Source organism: Salvia splendens, chromosome 5 (genome assembly GCF_004379255.2).
Source record: "Salvia splendens isolate huo1 chromosome 5, SspV2, whole genome shotgun sequence".
Taxonomy (NCBI): Eukaryota; Viridiplantae; Streptophyta; class Magnoliopsida; order Lamiales; family Lamiaceae; genus Salvia; species Salvia splendens.
In genome coordinates this window covers 23822238-23844896 of record NC_056036.1, presented here as the reverse complement: position 1 = coordinate 23844896, position 22659 = coordinate 23822238, and the positions used below count along the sequence as shown (strand labels likewise).

The 22659-nt window shown below is 41.1% G+C and overlaps 1 protein-coding gene across 2 annotated transcripts; it reads left to right on the top strand.

The window, feature by feature from the left end:
- Positions 1-603: 603 nt before the first annotated feature.
- Positions 604-3938, top strand: LOC121802296 (F-box protein At2g16365-like). Of its 2 annotated transcripts, none has more exons than XM_042201933.1 (4): positions 604-742; positions 1172-2314; positions 2568-2599; positions 3082-3938. In XM_042201933.1, the coding sequence occupies exons 2-4, from the start codon at positions 1375-1377 to the stop codon at positions 3823-3825; spliced, it is 1716 nt and encodes a 571-aa protein (XP_042057867.1). In that variant the 5' UTR covers positions 604-742; positions 1172-1374; the 3' UTR covers positions 3826-3938. The 2 variants fall into 2 exon arrangements, with proteins under 2 accessions (XP_042057867.1, XP_042057866.1); XM_042201932.1 differs by having other exon boundaries at positions 610-742; positions 1108-2314.
- The last annotated feature ends 18721 nt before the right edge of the window (positions 3939-22659 follow it).

The window sequence follows — 22659 nt, the reverse complement described above, 5'->3', positions numbered from 1 at the left end:
AAAAGGTAAAGTATATTTATTACTTCATCTATCTTTAAAAAATTGACAAATTTGTTAATGACACGAATTTTAATGTGTCATCGTTGAAATAAAAGAGAGATGAGAAAAAGTATTGAGTGTTAGATGATTGTTGAGACCATATTTTAAATGATGTGTATAAATTTTAGATTTTGTCTAATTTTGAGAAACGACCCAGATAGATTAATAAGACTAGTCTATTTTTTTTTTGGGTTAGAGGGAGTATTTGATATCCAATTATTCTTTATCTACATGTGATTTTGGCATGGGATAACATAAGAAATGATGTTAAATTTATATCGATTAGTGAAATTAGTACTACTATTTTAATTAAATAATAGCAATTGATATAGTATGTAGTAAGAAACTAATTATAAAATGACATAAGTTTCAGCTTCTATTATGGGTGTCAAAAATATCAGGAAAATGTTGTTGTACCCATATATTTATATTTAAGAAATAAAATTAATGGTGAATTATGAACTCCTACATTAAAAAAGTGCAAAAGAGGTGGGACCCTCCACAAGCCAGCTCGGCTTCAATATAACTATCTCTATATGTATACATTTCTCTCTCTCTGACCACATATCTTCTGATCCCTGCGTTTTCTCTTTAATTCTTATCGCTCATTTTTGCTGAGGTAGATCGGTGTTCCTCGTTTTGGTTTGCGAATTCAGCAGCAGAGCTCTGTTCTTCGCAACTGGAAGCGATTTCCACAATTCTGGTGAGTTGAGCTGAGCTGAGCTAACACTATGGAATGATAATATCCTGAATTTCGTTTGTTTTTTAAACCTAATTTTTGTTCAAATGATTTTACACTATTGATCTGTATCTCTGCACAAGGAGTAGTTCTGTTTAACTTTATTTTGTTTGGTTTGATGACTTGATCCGCTTAAGATATGTTTCCATTTCCTTTTCCCAATCAATTTTTGGCCTACCTAGTGTTATTTCAGCTATAATTGAAGTTTTTTTAGGTGAAAAATGAATGAGGTTTCTATTTTTGTTCTAGATGCAAGAGCTAGTACCAAATCTTAGTTATTGAATTTTAGATAATAGACATATATTTTTATTTTAAATCTTATTTGCTAGGTCCAAGTTGCTTCATCTCGTTCATAAGTCCAACTCATCATGCTGAATGGAACTGTGCAACCAGTTAATGATGCTAATGAGAGGAGCAAACAAACTGTCCGACCATACCAATCTCTCTGGCTTGCTCATTGGAAGCAAACAGGCTGCGATGCACGAGGAGTATCTACTAGTCCCAATGCTTCTCGAAACGAGGAACTTGACTATGTTGCTAGGAAAGATGGTTTAACAAAGGGAGTGGAGGATTTTTCACGGTCTGCCAGCGGAGGAATGACTACGAAAAGAGCACTTGATATTGGTGATGATTTCATTAAAATAGGTAGAAGAAGCTTAGGTAATAACAGTAATCTGGATGATCAAGATGCTGATGCCTTGTCCAAGTTGAAATCCTTGGAGGAAAGTTTTGTCGAGTCATCATCTCATGTTTCGGCAGAAGACTTTGGCATTATAACAAACAAGTATGACAAGGGAAAAGCTGCAGCATCTATTTGTTTTAGACAAAGAACTGCTGACATGAGAATGCTGAAGCATGGGCAATGTTTGGAGCACAGGCAAATTGATTTACATTGTGAAAGAAAAATGATATCCCTCTCTCAATCAGAATACAACTCGGATGAATGTTTGAGAGAGAGCATTTCGTGTGATCATTGCTTGTCAATGATCAACCGGGTCTGGTTTCCGAAGATGCAGAAGAGTCCAGGTGTCAGACTGTTTCCAAGTCAGTCCAATTCTTCAGATGAAAATGGAACTGCAAAATCCCATATTGATTGTCACTCTCACCTGAAGTTACAGAAATGTGGTCATGGTTTGGGGACAATGAGAATCGATAGTGGCGTGGAAGTTCAAGGAGGAACACTTGCTGGTTTTCCAAGGTTTTCTCAAACAAGTCATGATATGTTAATGACAAAAAAGACCCATGTCTATGCATTCAAAGAAACTGATCTATTTGGAAGTAAAAGAGTTATTACTAATGTTAATGGAAATTTTTCTGAGGACCTTCATAGTGTATTTCCATTTCTTGGTCATAATAAGCAAAAAGTACCACCATTTCAGGCTTTGAGCAGTTTAAAAGATAGTGAAGTGAAAGAAGACATTAGAGATGTGAAGGCTTCTACGGTTACTATAAGGAACGAATTATCAGCTGAGACAGATTCTGTGGATGTGGACTCTCTGAAAGAGGAGAGATACAAAAAGAACCTGCGGCATTCTGGTATGTTTTAGCTGCACATATCCGAATTGATTCTTTATTAGTATATATCATTTGTCACAGGCTGATGGAAAATGCATTCAGACACTTTTGAAATCTCCTGTGCTTAAAGCTTCTGACTTTTTCTATCATTATTGATATGATATTGTTGTCAAAGCTTCCTCTTTCTTGTGTTTTCTCTTTTCCTCTCCCGCAGCATATGATATTGTTGTCAAAGTTTCCTCTTTCTTATGTTTTCTGTTTTCCTCTCCCGCAGCTTCAAATTCTACTGCAACCACATTAACTAAGGTGTGCCCTTTTACGTTCTTTCTCTAAATTTAGCCTTCGCTAGTTTGATTAAGAATATTGGAGGTGTTACGCCTCCAGTTACCTGTTTGTGATATATTTGGATACATATACGAGCTGATAGCCTGGTACTTTTCTTCTTCATGCCAATGTAAAACTGTAAGAAGCTCAACATTTTAACATAATAGCATGCATGTTGCACACAAATCATGTATCAAATCCAAATGCATAAAAACTCATCTTTTACATTATGCAAGAAAACAATTGAATAATTATCTCAGAGCTCCATAGATCTGCATCATATGATTCATATGGGTAAGTACTATGGGTTTCACAAAAAAAATATTCCAAAATGGCATGACATGATAATCATTGCTAAGGAGCTTCTACTTGCTGTGTGTATATCTGTTCTGTCTCTAAATTGGTTCTCATTCATAATTCTTGAGCCATTTAAGCCTCTCTAACAGTTGCCTGACGTGTTTTAGGCCTTCAATATGGAGTCAAATGACGTTTCCTATAGAAAACTTGGACAACGATGGATGAATAGTGAGCTACCCGATATCAACATCGAGCTTCCTGCCTTAACTGGTGGTGCAGCTAGTTCGCCACCAAATATATCCCCTAGTTCGTCAAAGACTGTCACTCTGGAGAGAGACGAGCTACTCGAGCATCCCAAAGCGAAGTCCCATTTCAGCCTAGACGAATCTCCACATGCAGATGCTGGCAGCAGATGGCTTAAGCGCCTCAAGCTGAGCTCAAACTCTTCAATTCAAGGTGGAAAGAGCCCAGACTATGCTTCAACCACGCCCCAGGAGAGAAGGAGCAGGCTTTTCGACAGCATTCCTAGAAGCATCATGACAAGGTCAAAACCAAATCTAAGCAAGCACCGTGGCGAAACATCAGTTTTGTCGGAGAAGATCAGGGGCTTTGAGTTAGACGCGGACCGGTTCATAGAGAACCCAAACGACAAGGCCGAAGCGCTACTGCTGTCACATGCTTGGATACAAAGATTGCTGCCCAATGGAGGGAGAAAAAGCAAGAGAAAATCTGGTACAGAAGCTGTTTTAGAACCAGAGAGTTCAAAATTAGCACTGGAGAAACTCGAAAAGGAGCAGTTGCCGAGCATAGCGGCAATGGCGCTGATGGCGAAGGTGCTCACCTGTTTTCAACAATGTGAGCTCCAGAATAAGGGATCTTACACTGTTTGGAACACACAGACTTTGTTATAATATGTTAGTTGTCTCTTCATATTTATCAGATGTTATCCTGATTCTGATCGTAACCTTGTTAGTTAACTCGAATATTACATTGTCATATCAAACTGCTTGAGATATTCGAATTTCATAATATCGTGCATCAATTATGGCCTCGTGCTGGACCGAATCCCACCTGGCTATTAAACGAAAATCCGTATAGTGGTGAGAAAACACGAATGACACTTCTCTTAAAAGCTACTCCATCTATTTCATTATAGTTGAGTCATTTTTTCATTTTAAAATGTTTTTTCATAGTTGAGTCATTTCCTTATATGGTACTAAGAGCATCTCCTATGGCGCCCCTCCGGTAGGACGTCCGGTCGGACACCGGGAAGGGCGACGGGACGTCCGCCGTTGGGAGGTCGGAGGTCGGATACGGACGTCCCGTGAGGACGTCGGGTGTCCTCGGACATCCCGGCGACGGGCGGGCGGACGTCCGTCACTGTGGCTTCAACTCGGACGTCCGGTCGGACGTCCCGTTTTTTTTTTTTTTTTTTTTGAAACTCTATATATACGGCTCGTTGAATTTTATTTCATTCGCACCACTTGCGTTAATAACAAGTTTCTCTCTCTACATCTATAATCTCAAGTATATCTAGAATGTCTAGTGAAAGTGATAGCGAGAATGAGTTGGAGGTCGCTGTTTCAGGTGCTATACAGAGGCTGCTACAACAGAGGTTGCAGCGGCGGCAGCAGGCGGCGGTACCTCGGCCGATCCATCGTCGAACTCAAGTACCCCGTGACCACATTGCTGCACATATTCGGTTGTATGCGGACTACTTCGCTCCGCAACCGCGTTTTGGGGAAGCCTTATTCCGGCGACGCTTTAGGATGCATCGTCCGCTGTTTCTGCACATCGTGGGTGCTTTAGAGAGTAGATACCTGTTTTTTAGGATCAGAGAGGATGCAGCTGGCAAACCCGGACTCACGCCCTTGCAGAAGTGCACTGTCGCAATCAGACAACTGGCGTATGGAGGCGCGGCCGACATGTTCGACGAGTACCTCCACATTGGCGAGTCGACAGCAGTCGAGTGTCTGCAAAATTTTTGCGCGGGCGTGAGAGCGATATTCGGGGAGCGGTATCTTCGGAGTCCGAGCCCCGAAGACTGCCAGATGCTGATAGATATGCATGGGTCGGTGCACGGGTTCCCTGGGATGTTGGGCAGCATAGATTGTATGCACTGGGAGTGGAAGAACTGCCCCGCCGCCTGGAAGGGGATGTACACTACCGGCTTCAAAGCCAAGCATCCCACGATGATCCTTGAAGCTGTAGCTGACTACCGGTTGTGGATATGGCATGCTTATTTTGGAGTCGCCGGGTCCAACAACGACATCAACGTTCTCCAGTCGTCGCCCCTGTTCAACGATCAGTGCAATGGCGTTGGTCCCGCCATCAGTTTCGTCGCCAACGACAACCAGCATAATATGGGGTACTATTTGGCAGATGGGATATACCCAAACTGGCCTGTCTTTGTGAAGTCAATCAAGCATGCGACCGGACAAAAGAAGACATACTTTGCGAGCCGTCAGGAAGCAGCGCGCAAGGATGTGGAGCGGGCATTTGGTGTGCTCCAGAGTCGGTGGGCGGTAGTGAAGGGTCCTGCACGGCAGTGGTATATTCCCAACATCGGCGATGTCATGTACGCATGTATCATAATGCACAACATGATTGTCGAAAATGAAGCTGCGGAACTGACTCAGTGGACCAATGAAGATGATACGGGTGCAGGTCCAAGTCACGGCGTGGCCACCGCGAATGTGAATATGGGGGTACCTCATGGAGAGGTCGAGCGGCTGCGTGCATTTGCCGACATGCGGCAAACAGATGCCCATATTCGACTTCAGCAGGATATTATCGAAGAGGTTTGGACTCGGAGGGGTTGACGTGATAATGTATGAATTTTTTTTTTAATAGTGTGTAATTTTTTTTTTCGAATCATGTATGTTTTTTCCGATAAAGTTGTTAATTTTTCCCGTTCGTATTCTCGGTCAAATTTTATTTCCGTAAACGTAAATTGTTTTATTTGTGAATTTATGATTTTTTTTATTGCGGGATGTCCTAGTGGGAAGGGCGATGGGAAGGGCGGATATGCATGGGATGTCCTAGTGATGTGGCAGTGGGGTGGGATGTCCTAGTGACGTGGCAGGAGGTGTTTTTGGGATGTCCTAGTGGATGTCCGAGTGGGATGTCCGCCCACTGGAGATGCTCTAAATTTACTCACTTTTCCTTTCCTACTTCAATCTCTCTCTTACTTTATTCTTTGTTCTTTATTTACTTTTCTACCTTATTCTCTCTCTACCTGTTCTCTCTCTTAATTTTTTTTCCGTCATTTAACAAAACAAGCATTATTTTCTTAAATACAATTTCAAAAAGAAATATCTCAACTGTGACGGAACAAAAGGAGTAACTACGATTTTCAAAAGAAAAAGTAGAAAGTATGGTTTGCTTTTTACCTACTCCATCATTACGTAAAAAATCTAAGAGGTGGAGAGAAGAGGTATGATATCAAATATGATCATCAACTAAATTAATAATGGTGACAAGCATAGGTAAGAGGAGTGTACTATGCAAAATAACAAACCTTTGCCCAAAATATGTCTCGAAATTACGAAACAAAAGGCGAAAAATTAGAACTTTTTAAAGGCTCAAAAACAACAACAATAACAATGGAATGCCCCAAAATAAGATGAAAAACTTGTGCCCGATTCTATTAAAACTACTATAGCTTTGTTGTTTTAAATCTTTTTCGGGTTTATATTACTAGTGAATGCCAAAACTGAAAATATAAATTGTTCCAGTACAATTATAGTATTGATAAGGCTCATTTCATGCATCGGTTTAAGGGTGAAATACATGCTACTTGATCGGTTTATCGCGCAAAACAATTGTTAAATGTGCAGAAATACCACTTAACCAAGGCAGCAAGGCCGAACTGATCAAGCAAGTACAAAAGGCGATAAAAGGCCAAGAATCGAGGGAGTTGATCAAGGGGGAGCGATCAAGCAGTTAGGTGGGGACCGCTGGCTTCTAGAAGAAGAACACGTGAGGAAATGAGCTGGATATAGCGCACCATTCTGTTATCAAGGACGACGTTCTAGAAAGGGACACTTGCTGGAATATGAGACCCAAGGACAGAGATGAGTCACGAATCTGTTACCAAAAAGCGTTGTCATTCTAGAAGAACAGCGCGTAGCAATCAATGAGTCGCTCACTCTCAGAATGAGCGAATATTCCCTGTCAAGATCGTTATCCAGCTGGCAGCCGAATCGAGCTTATAAATAGAGGGTGTGCTACCACAAGAAGGCATCCGAGACTTTACTTTCCGTCTAGTTTAGCTTAGCTTAGTTATTTAACGTAGTTCAGCTCTCTAGCTTAGTTTAGTTCAGCTCTCTAGCTCAGTTTAGTTCAGTTCTCTAGCTTAGTTAGATAGCTTAGTTTAAAGGGCGACCGAAAGGGAGCGCTGCAGAATACTCATTTCTGTTAGCGTTATCTTAAGTTTTCCGCTGAGATTTTTCTCAGTTTTTACCGCTTTCTTAGATTCCAAAGTGTTAGCTTAGTTTAAATTTCACGTTGTACTCAACTTTTAGTTTAATCAAAGTTATTTTCGCTTTTAATCCGCGCATTTACTTTTCTGTTACTACCTGCAATTCACTTGATCCAGTAGTTAAATTTCCATTGTTCAAGCAAGCTAGTTTAATTCTGTCTAGATTAAAACCAGTAGTTAAAAACTCCCAAGTTAAAGCGTGGCAGCAGCCAACCCCCCTGTTCACTACTCACACACTCGACACACCAACTTCTCTGTGGGATTGACCCCGAACTTGCCGCTTTACTGTTAAAGTTGTGCAAAATTGAGAGTTATAAATTACTTTGGCAAGGCGGAAAGGGCGAGAGCTAGATTGCAGTGATTAAGTGGCAACGACAATTGTTAACTGATCCAATCGGTTCGGTTATCATTCCATACAACTTGAACCGCATTCTATTCGTGTTTTTGACCTCTTTCCAAGTCCTTCCAAGATGGCGCCGTTGTCGGGGAAACATGGTGTTACTTTATGTTTGTGCGTAGTGCGTAGGTGTATATAATTTTGTTTCTCATTTTTTTTGTTTTTTCCTGCTGTTGATGAGAAAGTACCACCAAGGCGATTACTGGAATCACCCCTTGATATACAGAAGAACTAACACTCAGCGGAGAGTCTAGGAAGCCGGCGTTGTCATCACTCGTCGCAGAGCCGCATTAGAAGCAGCAGCAGCCACCGAGCAGAAAACACAACCACCACCACCAGAACGAACGGAAGCAGAGATGGCCGTTGTCGCCGACGACTCGGGAATCGGCTCTCTACATACTCATGATGAGAGAGAGCCCACACATGCCATCGCCGCAACTCCTGGAATGCGGACCATTGCAATCAAATCAGGAGTACTGGTCGTTTTGTCCCATTTCTATGGCCTTTCGAAGGAATGTCCGTATGCTTTCCTGGAAGAATTCTGCAGATACTGTGATATTCAGCCCGTGCCAGCTGGATCCACGTCCGAAGATTACAGGCTTACGGCTATTCCCTTCGTTTTGAAGGGCGATGCGGGTGTCTAGCTGTCAAGGCTGCCGGAAGGATCCATCAGGACGTGGGCTGAGTTCCGTATGATATTCCTCGATCGTTTCTTTCCAACATAAAAAACAAGTGCCCTAAAAAGGGAAATTACAGAAGCCAAAGAGGAGTATGACGAGCCCATCGGCCAGTACTGGGATAGGTTCCAAGGGCTGCTTCAAGCATGCCCTAACCACAAGCTGGGAGAGAAGAAGATCTACTCGATCTTCTATGGCGGACTCACGGTGGACAGCAAGAATGACCTCAACCTCGCAGCACAATGGGATTTCTCAAAAACCCTTTTTAGCCAAGCTAAGAATATTTTGGAGAGGCTGATTGAGGCTAAGCGGTCGTACGAAACATCTCGAGGGCAGTACAGAGAGGAGCAGTGCACGCAGCTGAGGCGCGCAACGATGAAAAGATGGAGGCTCGATTTGAGCAAATGGAGAAGAAACTGCTGGAAGAAGTAGAAAAAACGAGACCGCCGCCACCACCTGCACCGAAGGAGACACAGTATGTGCCGCAGCCACCACCGCCAGAAGAGCATCATTACTATTACTGCGAGTTTCCCCCTGAGGTAGAGCAAGTAAACGCCGTAGGCCACTGGAACACAAATGACAACTGGATCCAGGGGAAGCAGAGAGATGCTCCGTGGAGGGACCACCCCAACTTCAGATGGACTGATCAGAATCAAAGCCAACCACAACAGGTACAACCCTCTGACAGGCAGTCCAACTGGCCAGCTCGAATCTTGGATAGACCAAACACTGGAGGGAATAGAATGCAAGGAGGTCAGGCAGGTTGGTCAAGTGGACCTTAAGGGAACTGGTCAAGTGGAGGACAGCCTAACTGGTCAAGTGGAGGACAGCCTAACTGGTCAAGCCGACAACAGGAAAGGAGAATGGGGGTACCAACACCAAGCCCCTCTGTATAGCAACCAGGGTAGGAAACCAAGTAATCAAATGGTAAGTTATGTCCCGCAGTACCACAGGGGAAACCAGCAATCCCAATGGAACGAACAATACTTCCAAGGAAACCAACAAAATCATCTATCCCAGAACCAACCAGAGCAGTATGGGTCTTCCAGTTTTTACCAGCAAGGCCATGGAGGAGGCCGATTTAATCAGAGAAATAACAGGCAGCAAAATGAAGGTCCAGGGAATATGATTCCACACCAGTCCCGTGATGTTGTGCGAGAAATGCAGGAAGCCAAGAGAGAACAGAGAGTTGCATTAGAAATGCTTACGAAGCAGTTATCTCAGGTCGCCATGTCACTGGGCGAGCTAAGAGGTAATGAAGGAAAGATTCCGGCTACAGTGCAACCTCCAGCAGGGCGAGAGAATGTCAACACAGTCTCTCTGAAATCAGAAGGAGTTTATCAGAGCTCAACTGCAAGTTTTCCAGCATCCAGGACAAGTCTTAATAAAAGCCTTGAATCCAGAGCCCTTGATCAAGTCATAGCGAAAGAAGAGTCAAACATCTGTGAATAGGGTGCTGAAAAGAGGAGGAAGGTCGAAGCAGAGGAAGTGACCGGTATGATCCAACCTAGTGATCTTCCCTCCAAGAGAATTGACCCAGGGGTATTTACGCTCCCAATTTCCATCAGAAATGTTCAAATGGAGCACGCAATGTGCGACCTAGGGGCTTCCATCAATATTATGCCATATTCTATATACAAGAGGCTGGAGAATGGTAAGCTCGTCAAAACCAATATGGAAATACAGCTAGCAGACGGGTCTTGCATTTACCCCGAGGGAGTTCTGGAAGATGAAATCGTCAAGGTGAACTGATTCATGTAACCCGCCGACTTCTTTGTTATAAAAATGACGGAACCAGGAGCAGAGGAATCTATTGGGATCCTTTTGGGGAGACCTTTCCTATCCACCGCCAACACAGTCATTGACGTCCGCCATGGGACAATTAATCTGGAGTTTAAAGGAGAGCGACTTACGGTCGGCATTAATGAAGCGGCAAAAAAGCTACAGGGCAGAGAGAGCATACAAACAGTAAACGCTATCAGCCTTCGGAAACAGGAGTATTCAAAAAAGGAATCCTTCGAAGAGCCATCCTCTGGTTACACTGAAGATGAACAGCTGAAGAGAGAGGCAGCAGAATGGTTTGATACGACAGTGACTGGAGCAATGGATGATCAAGCCATTAGAAGGGCAATTATGGAATTTTGCCAGCCGTCACAACCAGCCGAGGCAAGAGAGATTACTCAACCAAGAAGGGTCGAGAGACCACCTAACCAAGCCGCTCCATTAAAAGGAATGCTGAAGAATGAATCCTCGTTTACAAGGCAACTACCTGAATCGCCAAATGCCCTCAAGGACATGCCCGACCAGGCGTATCACAGTCCAGTTGAACCAAGTCTGTATGGACAGGAGGTACAATCAAGAAAAAAACTGAAGCTGGGTGAAGAAGGCGTCAAGTGGAAATCAGCAAACCCGATGGAAATAAATCTGAATTTATGCATGCACCCAGCCACGAGAAAAAAGGAAGTGACAAACTTCTCCTCGAGAAAGGAAGAACTCATCGGTAAACAGAGGAAGCTACCATTCCAGAGTCAAATCAAACTAATGACAGGGAGGCAGAATTCAGAATGGGCAGATCCTGAAACCATCAAGGCGAGCACGCACCAAGGAGACACCCCCAGTTCGTTCTTTTTCGAGGTGAATGGTCCTCGTGTTGAGCCCTACAGAGACAAGACCAAAGTGGGAGTGGTGGAAGAAATTCCACTAACCTTCCCCAATCTCAACCATTGACCAGGTATAAGGAGTGATCGAGTACTCCTGGGCAGTCTGCTTGATCAAACAACACATTTCAAATTCATTAAAATGATCAAGTGACAACCTAGGGGAACCTGGTCAAGCCCTTATAGTTAGTGTAATTAGTTTTTCTTGTGTTAATTTTTTTATTTCAATTCTGAGAGGGTTAAAGGACAGAAATAAAGGCAAGAAACTGATCAAGTGGAATTATTGAGTTTTCATCTGGATATAATGGACCACTTGATCAGTGCAACAAGGGCTAACCAATGGCCATAGTGATTTAATTAATCAGGGACAAGTGGCAAAAGAACATATGCAGCCATTGGAGGGGTGTCAGATAGTGCCAACTATCGTAGTGAAAAGATGTCCTGAAGAGAAGCGTGTAGTAGAAGCTAAGCCAGCTAGCATTCTGAAAAGATGCACCTGTACGCAAAGTTTCGCAGAGATTTGAACATTCACGGAGATCCCAACAGCCACGATATCAGTATAAAAGGACGCATTATGACCCGTACCCTACTTTTTACCAACTACCTACAGCACTCCTTTGTTTGCTCCCGCCTATTGATCAAAACCTTTCTCAAATAGCTATTCACTCCACCGAAATCACCTACGACTTTCAAATGGACTCTCCTTCAACTGAACAAGACGAGAGAACACTGAGGAGAACGGCCTGCCGTAGTATTCCGGTATACACACCGGTGGAAAGTAGCGAATCAGAAGAGGTGCAGTACTAGCGCTAGCATTCTGAGCGCAGACGAAAAGGAAAGCAAGTGGCCAAAACTCCTGCAAAAAAACCCAGGACGGCCTTCCCTACTGCGGAGATCAGGGAACCTATTAGGGTACCGATCACCGAAGAAGAAGAGGTAGCTGGAGAAGACGGTGGAGAAGAAGCGGAGGTCGACAGGTCAGGAGAACCTACATACGAGAGGACGGAGGTGTTGGTCACGGAAAAAATCTTAAAGGAAATGGCTCGTTTTCCCGACCCACAGAAGAAAGATTTATGCGGAACGCGGGGCTCTTCAGGAGATAGAATCAGAGGACGATTTCCTGTCTTACATATGCACAATCGGGTTCAACTGGTTGCTCAATCACAGCACAGCAAAGGTACCGGTTGCCCTGGCGAAAGAGTTTTTCACTTCTTTCACGTTCGAACAAACGATAGACGTATCTGTTGAGTCTATCTCTTTCCGGTTATTTAACAAGGAGGTATCAATGAGCATTCGAGAATGTTCTATGAGGATGGGGCTACTCACAATGGATGAGGATATCCACAGCATTTGGGACAAAAGACAGATTGGGCCCCCCGGGGACATGCTGGGATTCACCCCGCAAGCGGCTTGGGACTTGCTTACTGAGGGGCATGGTGGACATTTCAAACCTAGCGTCTCAAAGGGAGTCCACATTGCTGACCGACTCCTTCGTTTTGCCCAAACCTTCATCGCCTACAACTTACTGGGACAGGTAACTGCTACCCTCACCACAGCTGAACTCTATTTCGGTTGGTGCATGTTCAAGGGGGTAAAGGTCCACTTGGGGTACTGGCTTGCCCAAGCCTGCCATTCACTGACCACCCATACATCCCGTCATCTATATCTCTGCCATCTGCTGGGTGCCTATCTACAGAGGAATATAATCATGAAAATACCTAAGCCCACCCCCATCCTCCTAATGTGCAATCCCCCAGAGGTATTCAACTTGATTTTCTTTTTCAACAAGGGACTCTTGTACATGAAGGACGATGCCGTCCACTTCTACGATGTAGAGGATGAAAGGACTGAGGTAACCGTCAGAACTGGGGAAAGGAGCAAGGCCGATGCAAGTACAGAAGTTGTAGAACAGGGCAACCCAGAAGCGACAGCAGAAATTGACGGAGATAGCAGGGTTAACGGCCACTTGGACACAGAGGGGAGAGTTCCGACATAAATGGCAACGCCAGAATGGAAAGAAGACATGGCAGCGCTAGGGAGCGCCTTGAAGGACGAAATGACTGCCATAAGGAGCACCATAACAGAGAAGACGTCGACCATGGGGACCAATGTAACGCAGGCACTGGCGACTATAAGAGGCGACATTGCAGAGGAAATGCCCGCTATAAGGAGCAACATCCAGGAGATTCAAACAGGTATCGCGTCCCTACATTCTGCAATTCACAGCTTTAAGGAACTGCTAGGAATCAATGCCGAAAGGATGGCTGAGGCTCTGCTGCTGATGATGAAAATGGTAAAGTTCGTCCAGCAACAAACGTTTCAAACCCAGTTGAGCACTCCTACAGAGATCCCCGGAGCAACTGCCCAAGTTACTCAATCGGTTTTTCCTTCCCCAGCGGCCCCTCCAAGAAGCAGCATGCAACACTCCCCTACCGAAACTGCACAGACAACAATGTCTGATGATCCCCCACTTCTACCCTCCAAGCGCCCAAAGGCATTACCAAGGAAGTCAGGTCCATGAGGGACCGGAAAAAACAGTTGAAGTACCCCTCACCCCATCTCAGCTCACGTTAATTTCAAAACAATTTAGTTTTATTTTGTTTATGGTATGTATAACTGTCATTCTATTTCGTATCACACTTAGACCTGTGTTGGGTCTAAGTGTGAGAAGTATGCATGCCCTTTTTTCTATGTTGTTAGTCTGCCTATATCTGTTTTATTTTCATATTTTTTGTGTGGTTATTAGCATGTTTTGATTGCTGGCACTGCCTCACACTTAGCCCAGTGTCTGGTCTAAGTGTGAGAAGTTCCCTTGATTGTTGTTATGCCATCGCCTGTGCCTAACCCTTCTTTCCACTGCATCCAGTCCCTCGAGGACGAGTTCATATGTAGTGGGGAGGGGGGACGAGTTAGTTACAATAAAATCATACATGCTAAAATTTTTCTCAAAATAACAAATTCCAGGTAGTAATAAATAGGCAATATGCATGAAATTTGATAAATGGAAGACTTGATTACTTTTTGGGAGAGTTAGAAAAAGGATTCAGTATGCTCACATGTAATAAATAGGCAATAGGCAATATGCTCACATGTAAAACTTGATTGCAAAAACTTGATCAATTTGAATGACGCAAGTATGATGGAAACACTCAATTTCTAAACCAACTGTGAAGTCTCTTTATATGTGAGTTATAAGCCAAAAGTAGAACACTTTCTACTATTTTTACAAAAGAAAAAAAAATTACGAGAGGCTGACTTTTAATATTGAGATGAAAATTGCACAAGTAGTAATGACTAAAGGCATTAGGACTTAACCATTTGAGCCGTGTTCTTCTTTCGTTCCACAAACCCGCCTCATTAGTCAAGGCACCCCCTAGTAGCCAATTCGAGCCCATACACTCTTTCCCTTTCTTTGAAGCCTTAAAACCAAATTCAAAGTTTCATATCACATGAGGAAAGATGGTCAAAGAAATGAAATTTGTCAAGGGAAACAAAAGGGGGATAGTAATAAGAATGGTCGGAATAAAGGGTAGCCGGGTTGATCAAGTTAGACAATCAGGTTGATCATATGAAAAGAATGAAAAGGTTTGAAAAAAAAGGGCAGGGAATAGTTGTAACCTGACCCAGGAAATCAAAAGTAAAAATAATAATAAGCCGAAGGTTATAAGGCTAAAGGTCGAAATCTGACCAAGAGGGAGCACCAAGAAATAAATATCCCAATTCTAATTCAGCGAGTTTAGTCAAATCTTTGGCCTTTCGACTCATGTGATTTTTCTTTAAAAATTTTATATTTAAACTTAGAACCTCTAGGACCCTAACCTAACACGTTACTACCCTTGAGCCCCGCTACAACCCAAAACAAAGACCTTAAGGAACTATCTTGTGTATTCCGATTCAAAGTATTAAATTTGTGGCAAAACCGAGTGAACAGTCCTAACATCTCTGGCGAGAAAGGAGTGACTGAGTGAATCCAATAGTAGTTTTTAAATTGAGCAATCTTGACAAGCTGACACCTTGATCTAGCAAATGCGAAAGAGAAGGAACACAGGCTACTGACAAATGGATTGACCTCGACCTCAGGTATGATTGTTGGAAAATTATTCGGTCTAATGCATACATGTGAATACGTGTTTTTATCTTAAAGTTTTGTTTTTCTTTTTGTTTTCCTTTACTAGTGAAATAAGTAAACCATGTCTGAAATCTGCCTTATCTTTTTCTTTTATTTTTCTTTATACTTTTGGACAAGTATGTTTTAAGTGTGATCAGTTTGATAAGGCTCATTTCATGCATCGGTTTAAGGGTGAAATATATGCTACTTGATCGGTTTATCGCGCAAAACAAGTGTTAAATGTGCAGAAATACCACTTAACCAAGGCAGCAAGGCCGAACTGATCAAGCAAGTACAAAAGGCGATAAAAGGCCAAGAATCGGGGGAGTTGATCAAGGGGGAGCGATCAAGCAGTTAGGTGGGGACCGCTGGCTTCTAGAAGAAGAACATGTGAGGAAATGAGCTGGATATAGCGCACTATTCTGTTATCAAGGACGACGTTCTAGAAGGGGACACGTGCTGGAATATGAGACGCAAGGACGGAGCTGAGTCACGAATCAGTTACCAAAAAGCATCGTCATTCTAGAAGAACCGCACGTAGCAATTAATGAGTCGCTCACTCTCAGAATGAGCGAATATTCCCTGTCAAGATCGTTATCCAGCTGGCGGCCGAATCGAGCTTATAAATAGAGGGTGTGCCACCACAAGAAGGCATCCGAGACCTTACTTTCCGTCTAGTTTAGTTTAGCTTAGCTTAGTTATTTAGCGTAGTTCAGCTCTCTAGCTTAGTTTAGTTCAGCTCTCTAGCTTAGTTTAGTTCAGTTCTCTAGCTTAGTTAGATAGCTTAGTTTAAAGGGCGACCGAAAGGGAGCGCTGTAGAATACTCATTTCTGTTAGCGTTATCTTAAGTTTCCCGCTGAGATTTTTCTCAGTTTTTACCGCTTTCTTAGATTCCAAAGTGTTAGCTTAGTTTAAATTTCACGTTGTCATTAGCTTTTAGTTTAATCAAAGTTATTTTCGGTTTTAATCCGCGCATTTACTTTTCTGTTACTACCTGCAATTCACTTGATCTAGTAGTTAAATTTCGTTTGATCAAGCTAGCTAGTTTAATTCTGTCTAGATTAAAACCAGTAGTTAAAAACTCCCAAGTTAAAGCGTGGCAGCAGCTAACCCCCCTGTTCACTACTCACACACTCGACACACCAACTTCTCTGTCGGATCGACCCCGAACTTGCCGCTTTACTGTTAAAGTTGTGCAAAATTGGGAGTTATAAATTACTTTGGCAAGGCGGAAAGGGCGAGAGCTAGATTGCATTAAGTGGCAACGACATTTGCTAACTGATCCAATCGGTTCGGTTATCATTCCATATAACTTAATCCGCATTCTATTCGTGTTTTCGACCTCTTTCCAAGTCCTTCCAAGTATGGATGGATATTAAGTGTCCATTTATAAATAACTAGTATTAACACCCGACCTATGCACGGGACATAAGAGTTTCAAATAATGAATATAAAATATAATAAATATATAGAAAATAAAAATTGAAAGCAATATGGAGATTTAAAAAAACAGAAATGTACTTATCTTGTCTCAATCAAAATGAAGAATTTACTATTCCCCAGTGAATGAAACATTTATACAATTTTAATTTATAATCTAAGTGAAGTAAAAATAATAAAATTAATGACAAAAATAAGATGTGTGACTAATGATCTAAGAGTATGAATTAATTAGAATAAGATATACAAATAAAGAAAATATGTGTGAGTAAATATGTTTATTGAAAGTGCTATGCAAGTCATTAATCCAAATAAAAGGTAAATTAATATATAAATTTAATAGCTTAATTTATAAAAAATTAATTTGAAAACAATATATGGAATATTAAACATATCCACATTAAATATATGAATAATTTAAATCATATAAATTTAAAACTTCTTTGAGAAGTCAAGTTAGAAAATTTGTATTATCCAATAATCACATTTTAGTTTACTGTTTATTTCTTTCTTTTAATTTCAGACCATAACATAACTTGATATACATTGCCAAAGACTAAATGAATTTTTTATATTGGAAAGAATAAATTTCTTACTTCCCGCCACATATACGTATAAAAAGTAAATTACTACTATTACTTAAAATAATGATAATATTTTATGCATCTTGTTTGTTTTGAATAATGTGAGAATTTACACTACTCTTTACATTAAGAAGTGATACAAACTTTATAAGTTAGATTTAATTTTAAATATATATAATGTCATCTTATTCCTTAGTTTAATCTATAAACTTAGTAGTATTGTTTAATTAGAGGCGAATTAGAATATATAACTAAAAACTTTAATTGAGTAAATATAGGATGGAAATTGTAAGCATTACATATATGCGTTGTCGTTTAGCTTGTGAATTAATTCGGAGAAAAAGTATTGCAATAAATGATTAAATCTCAATTTTAACCTAAATAAATGGAAGACAAACTAAACTCTCTAGCACAATTCCAATTTAACTCAAATATAAGTCTAATTAATATATAAATTTAATAACTTAATTATAAAAAAAATTAATGGTAGTGCACTATTTAAATGTGTTTAAAACTTCTTCAAAAAGTTAGCATTTTATTGGGCTATTATTTGTCCTATTGTTTTTACCCTAAAAAATTATTTTTGAATAGAAGACACCTCATCTTTCTATTTTTCCTCCAAAAAGGGCATTAAGGACTTTTCATCAAACTTGCACTTAAGATTAGGATAGATTTATAAATAATAAAGTCCTTTCTTTACAAATGAGAAATGCAGTGAATGCATTTGAATCTACGATGTTCAAAGAAGAACGATGACATTTCTAGGCAGCCGATGCTCCATTAGTGGGAATGCTCCTGCAAAGAAAAATGTGAGTTGGTAAAGGTAAATACTTTTTACTTGGGAATGCTCCAACACTCAGTTTCATTTCCTTTCTTCGAAAACAAGTGAAAAAGGAGTAACAAGAAGGGAATTGACATCATTCTAGATGATTATTGCACAAACTAAGTCTAGCTGATACGACCAACCCAAAGAACCGTGCTCAAGGAGTGCACCTCATTGAAGATTCAAGGGGGACCCGTGACGAGAGCACATAAGATTCGCCCAATCCGGCGAATCGTAACTCCACCCGATCGGGGATTATGGTGTCTGAGTTCCAGAAGATTTTCGCCCGGTCGGGCGAAATAACATTGCCGAACGCCCGACCAGGCGATTGGGTGTACGCATTGTGGATTCTAGAGAGTTCGCCTAGGTCGAGCGATTGAACGCTACCTGAACACCCTATCTTGGATCTTGGCAATTGGTCTTTGGAGTTGGTCGTTGAGCATGGTCCGAGCCCCACCTATTCTCCTCAAATTCCATGTTGTCCCCGGACGGACCCCGACTCATGGAGGATCCTAGTCCACGTCGTCTCTACGATGGACCCCGACGCATAGCGGGTGCTAAAAGATCCTCGATGGACTCGACGCATCGTGTGTCAAAAGGTCCACAATGTACCCCATCGTGTAGCGTGCTCATATGCATCGGGTCACTTCAGCTCCCAACAGCTAGTGCAACAGTCAATGGCCTTGATAACAGACATTCTGTTGATCTGCATTCAATCTATAAATAGGCATGCATCCGTTACATTCCATACACAACATACTCAATAATTCAGCATACAAGCTCTCTCCCTATCTGCGTTTCCTCCTATCGAAGATCTGTCCTTGCCTTACTCCTGTTTACCAGAGCTCATTGTTAGTAGTGCTGCTACTCAGAGACGAAACTGTTTTATCTTTGGGAACGACACGTCAATCCGAGAGCATTACCAGAGCTTATCTTATCTTACGGAAGAGGACTCCTCGACTTGGCTTTCGTTTTCCTCTAATTTTATTTCGCGTAATTTTCTCGTTGTTATTTTCGTGTATTTTTCAGAAACCAACAATCCTAACATAATATTGATAAGACCATTCACAGTAGTGGACAGTCTATTTTCAGCCTATTTCCAATTTCTTCTTGACACATCCGTATTTTATCAAAAAGTTTATCCTCACTCCATCTTCAAACCTATTGGGATCGTCGACTGCGCATTAGTTTGATATTATACGCTTTGGGTGGAGCCAAACCCACACGGATTTGTTTTTAAGTCACCTCCAAAAGGCCTCTAACTAATTAGGGGTGGATATCACTTATATACTAATCCAACTTCCCTCACTCATCCGATGTGAGATGAATTTGTAACCCAACAAATCTATCCTCAGCTCATCTCCATTTCCACATCAACATTATTTTGTTTATTTTTTGTCAAACATGATTCATTATTATCAAATTAAATAAATTGAAATTCCAAATATTATTAATATGAAAATCTTCATTGTATTAGAATATTGGGAAAAAAATACAACGATAAAAAACTTTAAAAAAAATACAAATGCACATCAACGGTTACGTGCCCTACGTGCTCAAATTTCTTCAATCATATCAGTCTCTGAATAGAGTCGTGTGGTACACCCTTATGTACGGGCTTGCTAGCCATCGCGCTTGGAGCACACTAAATGCCCGTTCCACATCTTACCGTGCAACCTCTTGTCGTTGCGCAAAGTAAGCTCTCTTCGACTCTGTTGGCCATATTATCATTTTCAAATATACGGGCAACCTCGGGTATATCCCATCAGCCAAATAGTAGGACATATGATGTTGGCAACTGTTGGCTTCAAAGTCGATGGCCAGGCCCAAACCCCTGCATTGCTCGTTGAAGAGGGGCGACAAGTGTAGGGCGTTGATGTCGTTGTTCAACCAGACTACACCTTCGTGTGCATATCAAATCCAGCCGCTGGTCGACAATGGCTTCGAGAATGATCGTTAGGTAGGTGCTTTTGACCCAGTCGTGAACTGGCCTCTCCAAGCGGTCGGACAGTTCTTCCATTGCAAATGCATGCAGTCAGCAGAGGACGGCGACCACAAATATGTGGCGCTGAAAGTCTCGATGACACCCTTACAATAATACTTCAGAAACTCGCATCCAGTCGTGTCGGTGTTTTGAAGATAGTCATCGAACATGTCGAATGCTCCTCCTAAGCCAACTGTCGAATTGCAGTCGTGCACTTCTGTAGCAGCGATAGTCCATACTTGCCGCGGGCATCAAGACAATGATTGAAGAAGTACTTGTAACGTACTGACAACATGTTAACAATGTGCAAGAAAATTTCATTATGCATTCTAAAATCGTCTACCCCACCATGGCTCCTCGACATATTAGTCCGAAAACAACCGTTGGACAACCCCGACATGATCACGGATGATTGTCTGTCGACGCCAAATCGGCCTAAAGACTGCCGGCAACTCCTCTTCTTGCGCGTATCGTTCCAGTTTGCACAATTTTAGAGAAATTGTCGCAGCCGGCCCCAATTAGGGATAGCCCAAGGCGGGGGAATCTGTGACAAAGGGGAGGGACGTAAGAAGCGGGGAAAGAAGACGGGGAATTTTACACAATAATAATCAAGAAGACCGTATTTAACTCGAAATAATAAATATAACAAAAAGAAGTGCATTTAATAATACTAATCAAAGCAGTGAAATAATTGTCTCAAAAGTATTTAATGTCGTCATTACGACTAGGGTGATAAATGTCTAGGAAAAATAGAGGTAATATGGTAGCTTAAAAACGGTTCATGAGAATTATGTGTCACCCATATATGAAGACACGGCACACTTAAGTTCCAACAACTTCCACTCAACATCTGCCGCAACCATCACCGCTCAACCCGCACATAGGGAAAACATATGTAGGGCTGAGTACTGGATATACTCAGTGGGTTGTGCCGAAAATATTTTAGCAGTTATGTCATCCACCCAAAGTGAAACATGCATTTTACCTTAAGAGAAAAATATCAGTAAGATCACAAAAATAACGACTGACCAGTCAACAGACAATTTCATCAATCACAACACATCACAATCTCTTACCAATGTGCGAGAAAGGGTGGCCACACTATTTGCCCACGAGATTGGTCGATTAGCAAGGACAGCTCATGATCCCACCTGTGTACACTAGCCTGATAGGGTGCGGCCACTACTCAGACTTGAATTCGTATTTCACATAGCTCTATAGCATAATGAAGTGAACTCCAAACTAGGCATCAAGCAATCATCTCACAATCACAAAAACAAACCAATGGCATGATATAACATAGAATCCACCCTTATATCACCATAATAATACAATCGTAAAAGAGTTTAAAAGATTTTAGCTCACCTTTCTTGCTTAAATAGCAAATCACAACAATAATCACAACTCGTGCTTCCTTGCAATTCACGTTCGCACAACACCTTCAAACAATATCATATGTATATAACAACAAATCAGTTTCCATCGGATCAACGATTATGCATGTCATATCATTTCTCGCTCACTTGCATCACCCATCACATACAATTACAATCATGCTTTCAAATAATAAACCACGTGAAAACATACTTACAAATTGTAGATCCACAAGCATACGTATGAACTTTTATGATCTTCAATACCAGACCACGGATCTTTGTTACAACGTGATGATCTTCAATACTACTTGATGATCATCACGTAGTATTGTCAAAATTAAAAATATTGAGTATTGAGTATGTCAAAATTGAAATTATTTTTTTATGGACTTTAAAAAAAATATTAAGTATTTATTTTTTTCAATTTTTAAAAAGGTTAAAGAAATAACTTAAATAGATAAAGTAGTCAGAGCCAACTATTATATACTCCTCCCGTCCAATAGAAATAGGCTAATTACAATAACACAGATTTTAATACGTAATTGGTAAAGTAAGAAAGAATAAGAAAAAATAGTTGAAATAATATAACGGATAATAGCCTATAAATAATAAAGTAAAAGAGAATGAGAAAATGTTTTCCTGAATATGGACTATTTTTATAAAAATGACGAAAAAAAACACAGTCTACTTAGGATGGTGAAAGTATATGCCCAAGAAATGTCGGTATTTTTATAATGGGAGTTCCATAACTGGATATGGACTAATAATTGTGAAAAGAAAATGTCAATATTTAGTATTTTTGGGAATGGGTGTTTTATATTTTGCCTAATTAAAATTTATATACTGTATAAGATTTATTTCTAACATGTATGAAAATAATAATCGATTTCAATCACAACCAAATGGGGAAATGAAAACACAAGTGCGACATTATCAAATAGATCGCACTCCAAACTTGTATTACGGTGAAATAAATTAGATGAAATTTCCATGTCTGATCAAGAACAATCGAGCTACACCCTATATTTTTACAAGTTGAGGGATCCCACCACATATAGGACTCTATTTCTCAGTTGTATCTAAAAATCATACAAAAAATTAGAAAATGAAAAAGGTAAGGCAGCCAAAGAAATTAACACCTAATATTTGGTGGTTTTTCTCCTCATTTCCCAACTAGAATTAAAGAATCACGAGAGATGAAGATTATACAACTTCC

Excerpts from the sequence above, each read along its gene's own strand:
- LOC121802296 (XM_042201932.1), top strand. The coding sequence starts at position 1,147 with ATGCTGAATGGAACTGTGCAACCAGTTAATGATGCTAATGAGAGGAGC. Across the intron at positions 2,315-2,567 it reads AAAGAACCTGCGGCATTCTG|CTTCAAATTCTACTGCAACC; the intron begins GTATGTTTTAGC and ends CCTCTCCCGCAG. Across the intron at positions 2,600-3,081 it reads CTGCAACCACATTAACTAAG|GCCTTCAATATGGAGTCAAA; the intron begins GTGTGCCCTTTT and ends GACGTGTTTTAG.